The 9440-nt window shown below is 33.0% G+C and overlaps 1 protein-coding gene across 6 annotated transcripts; it reads right to left on the bottom strand.

Moving 5' to 3' along the window:
• Positions 1–455: 455 nt before the first annotated feature.
• On the bottom strand, positions 456–9069 carry LOC148846356 (myb family transcription factor MPH1-like). 6 transcript variants are annotated; one of them, XM_088953489.1, is made up of 7 exons: positions 8913–9049; positions 8598–8830; positions 8274–8350; positions 7014–7186; positions 5203–5326; positions 895–976; positions 456–813 (listed from the first exon to the last, which is right to left on the bottom strand). In XM_088953489.1, the coding sequence occupies exons 2-7, from the start codon at positions 8719–8721 to the stop codon at positions 791–793; spliced, it is 603 nt and encodes a 200-aa protein (XP_088809615.1). In that variant the 5' UTR covers positions 8722–8830; positions 8913–9049; the 3' UTR covers positions 456–790. The 6 variants fall into 6 exon arrangements, with proteins under 6 accessions (XP_088809615.1, XP_088809613.1, XP_088809611.1 ...); XM_088953487.1 differs by lacking the exon at positions 895–976 and having other exon boundaries at positions 7014–7183; positions 8913–9069; XM_088953485.1 differs by lacking the exon at positions 895–976 and having other exon boundaries at positions 8913–9031.
• Positions 9070–9440: the final 371 nt, after the last annotated feature.

Below are 9440 nucleotides of genomic sequence, written 5' to 3'. Positions count from 1 at the left end.
AAAAAGTTTGGTTGATTCTTATTTTGGCTTCTAGATGAACCGAATTACAATAATTGGAATATGACTCCGATTATTCCCATCTAAACCAAATAGGCATTGGGAATAGGTGATTTTGATTGCAAACCAAGTGTCGTTTTTTAATTTAACCCATTAAGGGTGAGCCTAATTCCATCCTTCAAGTAATTTTAAATTAATTTTACTCATAAAGTATAATATCAAAAGTCATTTTTAATTAATTTTATAATTAATACTTGTATAATATTTTGATCATTTTTAGCTTAATTTATTTCTACTATTCAATATCTGTTTTCCGTCCGAGTTTGATTTGAATTTGACATAAATCCAATGGATAAGATATTCGAATATAAACGAATCAAATTTGGATCCATCCATATATGATTTGATTTGATCCATTTGATCGCCTTATCCAAACTTAACCCAACTGCCACTTCTACTTTGGAGTATCTCCAACAAGTGCTAATAGAAAAATTTATTAAGAGAACCAGCAGAAGCTTTAACATGACTCTCAAGAACATTTTATTTTGTTTCTCCATTGGGTTAGGAGATGGAAGATGAGATGGTTAGCTCTAGGTTTAAATCACTTTCCTTGAAACAGTTGAAGTGTATGCTGCCTGTCTCATCTGCTTTTCTGTTAGTCTGAGAGGAATAATTGTCTAAGTGCCATAGCTCTTCCTCCCTCTGAATTTTCCCAAGTGGGGCAGTGAAGGATAGTGACAACTCACAGCTTTTACTTGGACGACTAAAAAAATCTTCTTTCTTCCATACTCCATCAAGAGAACTTGCTAGTGTAGGCTGCCATAAAATTATATATATATATTAGGAGCATTCTTAAGAAAGGAAGCACAAACATATTCTTTTAGGAGAATCTCAAACCTCCTACAAATTGTGCAGGTAAACACTGTTCACTCGGATGAAATATCTTTTTGTAATGCCCCAAAGCCTCAAATACTTTAGGCTGCGCTTGGAAACGATGCGAATGAAGTGTAAATCCCCCGTTCAGGATAAATTTGCATTTTGTTTCACTTTTGACAAATGAATTGACAAATGACAGACCAACGTATATTTACATTGATAATAAGATATAAAAGTACATCAATAAAAGAGAAGTAAATTTGCATTTAAGTGGGCTTTTCATAAAAAAAAAGCATATGCTTTATTGAAATTCATGTTTGCATCCATTACACCTAAAATTCTGTTTGGTAAAAAGGTAAATTTGTCAGTGCAAAACTAACCCAACTTTGCAATTTATATGAACCATTTTACACTCTACATATTTACATTCACACTTATTTGCATCGTTTTACAAACACAGCCTTAATGAATAACTTTGCAAACTACTTGAAAACTTCTGAATTGTGTCCTGATTATAATTGGATTATGACTAATTTTTGTTGCTCCAAACCTATTCAGACTCAAACCAATTAATAAGATATAAGAATCTCCTAGTTTAATTTGCTGTAATTTTTGTTATATTTTATGTCTAAAAGGGTAAATTTTGTAAACAAGTATAGAAGACAGCAAAATAAAAAAATTAAAAATTAATTAAAAAATAAAAAAAGAGTCAAAAACCGTTGAACGGATCAACGGGTCGATGGTTCAATTGCCCGAGTCAACAATTTATTGACTTTTTCAATGGTTTTTTACCAGATTCTGGGTTTTGGGTAAAACGGAACCGGTTGCCTAGACGGTTCCCGGGCCGAATGGCCCGACTGTTTGAGTCAACAGCGGTTTGAAAACGTTGGTTATATATATGATAGGTAATTATAGATGTCAAGTATAATTGGGATAATTGAGTCAGATCTGATTATCCAAATTGATAATTGAGTTAGTTCTACGTTTATTTTATAGAACTGATAAGAAATGATTTGGGATAGGTCCACCCTGTCCCAAACCAGACCTGATCCATTGACAGTTCTACTCAAAAAAATATTTGTTTCATATAAAACAACAGTTTGTTTAGATAAATGGTCTCTCGTTAGAAACAAGTTGAAAGATAATCAGACGTCAATATCTTTGGCATCAATCATATATAACATTACTTAATTCAAGTCCCAATCTTGAGAAAGCATGATTCATTGAAGTTGCAACTTAGATGTAGATGTACATTGTTAGAGGAGTCATAACATCTCAGAAATAGGAAAACTAAACATCCTTGTCAGTTGATGAAGTCCAAGGTGTACCTTCTCAGCAAGGTCTTATTAGCCCATTGTAATAAAAACTGGTTTAATATAATATACTCAAAAGGTCTATAAACACCTTTCACAATGGATGGGCAAGGGGCAAGGTGCTTTTGAAAGATGCCACAATAATATAAGAGGTGAAGTGTCATATCTAGGAATCCAAAAGCATGGGACTCTCTTGAAATGGACAAGTGATGAGATGCCACAGATGGGGGAAGGTATCAAAGAAGAAAAAGAAATAGAGGGGAGAAAGCTGTTTGGACTCTCACCAAATAGCGTGTATTGGTAGGGGTGTAAACGGATTGAATTAGAAATGGATCAAGCAATGCTCGAATTCAGATCTGATTAGAAAATCTGATGTCTGATAGATGTTGAAAATTAATATTCAAATTTGAATTCGATTAAATATTCGAATATTCGATTCGATTCGAATTTGATTAATTAATTATTTTAGATAACTAATAAATATATAAAATTATTTATATAATTTAGTTATTATATAAAATATTTGATATATTATATATAAGAATTAAATAATCGGTCGAATTTGGATACTTATCAAATCGAATCAGGTCATATCCGGATTTAAATCTGATTAACTATTCGGTATGAATAGGATATCCGAATTCGACCTATTAAATATTCGAATTATTCGAATTCGATTCGAGTAAGGCGGATATTGAATTCGAAATTGGATTTTTGACACCCCTATGTATTGGCATGTTTCACACATGGGCTTTCTCTACCATTTGTGGGCTTGGTAAGTTTCTTTATCATTCTAGTCAGCAATTCTCTAAGTAAGGCTCTTTTCCTCTCTCTATATATAGAGGATGAAAGTGAAACCCACAAATCATGGGCCCAAAGGCCCCAAACCAATGGTCAAAACAACTTTCAACCATAGAGGATGAAACCCACAAACCATTATGTGGGTATAGGGGTGAATTTGAGTCGAGTCGAGCCGAATAGTACAAGGCTCGAGCTTGGCTCGCCAAGGTAGTACAATGCTTGAGCTAGAAACTTGAGCTCAAGCTTGGCTCGAGTCAAAAACTCGTAAGCTCGAACTCGGCTCGGCTCGGCTCGAGTTCGATTTGAGAAAAAGTGTTTTATAAAAATAAAAAGTTATATATAAAAATATTTATTATTTTATATTTAAAAATTAAAAGTTATAATATTTTTATATATAAGAGCTCTATTAGGCTCGAGCTTGACTTGAAGCTCAGTTGAAACAAAGCCGAACCGAGCTCGAATAGCTCATAAAGAGCTTGGCTCGTGGCCACCCCTATGTGGATAGCAGATCAGTTTAATCATGTCCAATGTAAAGCATTTGGAAGTTTGTTCATACTTCCCACCATGTAACCTAGTATCAACTCCATGACAAGATCCCAGAAAAAAAAATAATAATGTCACCCTCATTGCAAAATACAAAATAAGCCTTAAGCACCCTTCCCACTTTTCTTCTCCATGGGTGTTTATACACCAGACCAAGCACCACAAATACATGCACAGCAGCACAAGCACAAATTGTGGTTTAGGAGCGACATAACTTATTAGACCTCTCAAGGTTTCCTTAAAAAGCAACATGAGACAAATTATCAAGGGAAATTGATCAAGTCAACAAGGCTTAAAGTGTTTTAACACAAGAAGAGAGGACTCCTCTTTGAGTTCTTAGTTAAAAGCTTTTAAAGAGAGTTTCGTTTGAACACGTTTATCTCAGTTTGTTTGCAATGCAAATTTCATTTACATTGGTGTAAATGCATGGGAGTGCAAATAGGTAGAGCATAACTTGTGGTTTACTTTTACTTAAGAGATTTGACTTTGTCTTATTTGTTTGACAAGTAAAACAGGAAGAAAAATGCAGTCTCCACCTTATATGGAGGTAGGAGAGTTATATTTATTTGATAGTGAGGTAGAAAGTAAGATGATATTGTCCCCCTTTATATGAGAGAGAATTGAGATAGGAGGAAGGTGGTACAAATTTTGCTTAAGCTTTTGAGATGCAAAATTTGCACTGCCACTGAATGCCAATAAAATTAAAAGTGAAAATTTTGTATTAAATAGGACTGGGTACAAAATTTGTCTAATATATATTGTATGTGATGTTGTCTACATAACCAATAACTCAATGGGAAAGAATAAAACAAGAGCCAACAATAAGTGTTTTGAGCATTTGGTAGGACTTGCTTTGAAAGTACAAACCCTAAAAGTTATACAAATTCAATCTATGTTATTGAAGATTTGTTTCTATTTTTATTTACTGTTTCGTATTTATTGGAGTACCCTCTAGTCAGAGTTTTTTTTTTTTTTTTTAGGAAAATTACAGATAGGCACCCTGTACTTAGAGGGTGGCAAGCTTAGACTCCTGAGCTTTGTTTTGCAACATAGATCCCTATGAACTTTGCCCCCAGACCCAATAATGGAGTTGATAGTAAAACTAAAATTACTAAATTTTCTATTCAAGATTCTATGGATTGACAGCAACAAATATCAAATGATGAAAATAACCATTCTAAAGAAAGTTGAGAAACATGTGAGGGTTAGGATTTTAGAAGAAAAACTAGTTAAGTTACATGGGAAAAATGGTCTTATAAATTAGTATGAGGTTAATATAGTGTTTTAGAATTGTTTATGGAAATATTCCATGAAGCTGAAAAAGTTGGGGAGGGGTAAGTGTCACTATCCCTTAGGTGAAGGGTGGTTGTTTGTAATTTGCCCTTATTATTTTTTCAATATTTTGCAAAGAGACCTGTTTTGTGTTCATTTTATGTTTATTTCATTATTTATTTGGGTTCGATTATGATATGGAAAAGATTGATATCCAAAACGCAACTGACTAATAATCTGGAATCATAAATTAATATCACAGCAAATCAGGTGTTATTTATCAAAATTCATGGTTGGATTTTGATTGGTCAAAACTCTTTCCATACCATATCTTTTCGGCATCATAGATTTTCCCTATTTATTTTCATATCCAAACTTGCTTCAATTATCATATCTTTACCTGATTTTCACAGCTCTCTGCATTTTCTCTCGTTTGTGGGAAGTCATAGCTTTTTCTCCAAAACGCTTCATGTACACAATCTCCCATCTTAAATTCACATTCTCTTACTTCATCCCATAATGTCCTGTTGATCCAGAAGCATATCCCTTATTAGAAAAGAAAAAAAAAATCTAAAAATACAGACAGATATTCCAAGTGGAGAAAAGCAGAGAAAATAAAAATTTAAATAACAGATTTAGCGGGTTATGACAGTTTCTTGAAAACCATACCCATTTAGCAGTCTATACAATCTAAATTCCATATTTCACTGCTTTAACCTAATGCTTTGTTTGGTTTGAAGGAAAAAGTAGGGAAAGGAAGGGAAAGATAACCTTTACAAACCTTGCATAGATTTCCCTACCTTTCCCTACCTTTTCTTTCAAACCAAACATAACCTAAAGGTTAATCTATTATGCAAGAAAGATTACGGAAAGGTATGATGCCGGAAGAGGTTTGATCAATCAAAAAAATTTTGGTCTGCTTTTGCTTGATGATTGACTTTCTTTTGTTTGCTTTTGAGGAGTAAAAAGAAAAGTAAAATTATGTGGTCTCCACTTCAATAAAAAAAAAAGAGAGGAGGAAGGTTGTTTGTTTGGGAGTAACAAAATAACAGCTAAAATGATGTGGTCCTCACAAGTGCTGCAGTAATCCGATCCGATCCAGTGATATCCACATTCAATCTGCTTATCTTATCTTTGGATCTGAATTCGATCCAAAATCTGATATATTGGGTTAGGATCAGATTTGGATTTAATATGCGTCTGCCTTATGTGCTTAAAATGACAAAAAAATAAAATAAAAAATAAAAAGTTCTAAGAAAATTGATTACTTTTAACTACTTATACATGTATAATAATTGTATATGAACATAGAATATTAAATTTATTAATTGTTAATTTTATAATTGTATATGTATGATATCTATATATATACATAATTATACTATATACATTAATAATTTTTATTTAGATTCGAAATTTAATTTGATTAGATGAGGCTAAATTTGCATCCCATCCAATTATTAATTGGATAAAAGTTCTAACATTAAAATCCAGTCAATTGGATTGAATGCTGAATTGAGTATTAGACTTTTGAAGTCCATTGATAGCCCTAACCCCCAGTTTATATGAGAGAAAGTCAAGGTAGAAGGAAGGTGGTATGAATTTTCTATCAGTTTTTGGAATGCAAAATTTGCATTGTCAAAGAGAGCAAATACAACAAGAAGTGCAAACTTTGTATTAGGTATAGGAGTACAAATCACATCACACTTATGAATAAGGATGATATGAGGCCTGAAAAGCCTAGCATGCATGTAACTGTTTTCACAAATTCAAGTATGTTTATATTTAAATTTTTTAAAAAGTAGTTCTATTAACTTGGGCCCAGATGTAAAATTTGTATCGGATTCAAATTTGTACAAATCTAATTCAGATTTGCACTGCAAACAAAAAGAGCCTTTAATCAAATTAAAGTTGTAACTTTCCATCTTCTGTATTGAAAAGTAAAATTTGTACTCTCTCCATCTGATCATTTGGGTTTATCTTTAGTTTTCTAGATGGGGTTAATAATTCTGTCCATACAATTTTAAATATTTTAATGTAAAATAGCTTGAAGAAATGATCTAGAACCATTTGGCATTTTCTTTTTGGAATTTTATAGAAATTTAAACAGTTTATGTACTGATGGGACAAAGGAAATGCTGCATGCAGAACATCATAAACAATTTAAAGGAACTAATTAAAACAAATAAATGATAGTTAAAACATGCATACTTATGTGGGGAGCAACTGTGGGTACACACAGAGATCCAATGGGTGTTTTCTTTAACACTGGATGGATAAAAGATGTTCATATCATTCAAGTATTTCCTTTCTTGATCATGTAAACCTTTTCCAGATAGAAGAGCTTCAATATTTTTGCTGCAATTGCCGCTCCTGTACATCTGCTGATTGGAAAGAAGCTCTACAAGTAAGATAATAAGGCAATCAATATAACCAGCATCAAAATAGTATTGTTAAACTCCTCAGGTCTTGGAATCAAATATAATTTTAACAAATATAAATGAAACCATTTTATTTAATTTCTTGATTTTTGTTCTAATGGTATAAAATGAGAGAAAGTAGACTTGAATAATATCTATAACGCTCATAGGAAGTGATCTATTATTGCATATTGAAAAGACTAGAAGAAGACATGGGTTAAAGTAATAATGAAATGATTTAAGTATTCATAATTTAAGAATGGATATGACATTAAAAAGAATAAAAGGCAAAACAGGAGATGACCTATAATTGAGATAAGACTTGAATGATGATGATTTTATTTTTTTATTTTTTGCTATTCTTCTGAACATTTGAGATTAGTGCCATGAATTTAATTCTGAACTTTTGGCCCATATTTGGCTTCCTAAGATACCTTGCATCTTCAGTACTGTGAGACCCAAATATCAAGTCATTTCAGCATTTGAGCATTGATCAAACAACTGGCCTGGTGGAAAATCTTATTAGTTTTCTTCTTTTATAAATCTCTACCGATTTATGTGAATCCAAGTTACAAAACTTTTCTATAGTGGCTAATGAATTGAAATGTGAAAGGAAAGGGACTGAAAAGAAGGCTTGATACTATTTGGAGTACTGCTTCAGATTAATGAACTGCCGACATGAACTGATTTTTAACACGTTGTTCAATTTTATGGCTTGTCATCTCTGATTTAGATCTCTTTCTCTGCACCCAAAAGGAAACATCTTTTCTTTTAAAAAGAAAAAGATGGGAAAGAACACTCGAGACGGATTAAAATATTCTTTATTAATTGGATGGAGATAATACAATCTAAGCAGCTGGGTTGTTCATCAAATATTATATATATAATTAAAAGCTTGAATTTTCCACCACTATCATCATATGGGGTTGAAATAATTAAGTGTCTGCAAAACCTGAGGTATTATTATAATGTTTTTAGTAAATTTGATAGTGTTCCTAAGAATCCAAAATTCCTTTTTTTTCTTTCTTTCAAGGAAACATGGTAATTGTACCTGAAGGTGGCTCTTGACATGAGATATCATCAGTCCCTTTACGCTCATCAGTTGTAGAATACGCTTTGGCGTCGCTTCTGCAAAATCAGTTAACACACAGCATCAAGCAACCACGTTAGATTGATGCTTAAAATATTTAGTCCAGATTCTTTTTTCTTGGGCCATTTTTAATTTCTTGTTCTTCCTGTTTTCTCAACAGTTCTTTTACCTGAATAACACCAGAAAACTAGCTTAATGCGTATGAGAGAGAGAGAGAGATTACTAGAAAAAACTTTTGGGGGTAATAGCTAATTAATTAACAACGGCTCTGCAACTGGAACTTACTGTGTTTTCCGCCGAGGTGATCGACGGCCGATACAAAGCGCTGGTGAAGCTCAGGTGTCCAGCGTAGTCTTGGAACATCAGATTTGCTGTAGTGTCTGACTCCAATTCTCTGAGAGCTCCTCATGTTTGTTCATCAGAGACGAGTATATTTCAGTACGAGTCTATTTTGTATTATTAATGAGTTAAAGTTAGGCAGACCTTCCTTCAGAATGAAGACGCAGCTAGCTAGAAGCCTATAACCAAAAGAAGAAATGAAAATTGGCCGGGAGTCCAACGCTATGGACTTTTGAGAGTAGATATCCAGTCAAAACATACCCTGGCAGCCTGCTGGCAGTGTGGCACACAACCAAAAAGTTGGGGAAATGAATTCCAGGTCTGAGACAAATCATGAGTCCGTCATAGACATCATGGAAGAGGGCGGAATTGTTTTATTATAAGATGTTGATTTACTTATTTTTTCGTAAGACCAAGCTGCCATTTCCTTGTTCATAAATTATATGAGCCTTTAATTAGGGATGAGTAGATGGGTAGGCTTTACCTGGATCTGACTTTGAATTGGCCTTATATCGATCCTATCTGATCTCATCCAAGCCGTTCCAGAGTCTAGGAGTTTATCCTACCTGAACCGATTTTGGTTGGTCTCGACCTTGGTAGAATCTACTTTGGAATTGAACTTATCTTAAAATAAACCTCAAAATACTTTTAGGGATGTGAAGATTTGAACCCAAGCACAAAGGTCATGGTTTCACTTGACCATTGAGTTACTTAAATTATTTGATCATTTGTTTTCATTTTAATATTTGAATGTGTAGAATAAATAATGTAAAATATAATATTTACAAA

The sequence above is a fragment of the Nelumbo lutea genome, chromosome 7, assembly GCF_056320005.1.
Source record: "Nelumbo lutea isolate HS-2025 chromosome 7, American lotus-T2T, whole genome shotgun sequence".
In the NCBI taxonomy this organism is placed as follows: domain Eukaryota; kingdom Viridiplantae; phylum Streptophyta; class Magnoliopsida; order Proteales; family Nelumbonaceae; genus Nelumbo; species Nelumbo lutea.
The sequence above is the reverse complement of the archived record's forward strand: the minus strand, read 5'-3'. Positions and strand labels throughout refer to the sequence as shown.

What these genes read in the sequence shown, in the direction of transcription:
- LOC148846356 (XM_088953485.1), bottom strand. Translation starts at nt 8,721, where the DNA reads ATGAGGAGCTCTCAGAGAATTGGAGTCAGACACTACAGCAAATCTGAT. An exon ending in TCACCTCGGCGGAAAACACA is followed by an intron (nt 8,351 to 8,597) that starts GTAAGTTCCAGT and finishes CTGATTTTGCAG; the next exon opens with AAGCGACGCCAAAGCGTATT. An exon ending in CACAGTTGCTCCCCACATAA is followed by an intron (nt 5,327 to 7,013) that starts GTATGCATGTTT and finishes CTGGATCAACAG; the next exon opens with GACATTATGGGATGAAGTAA.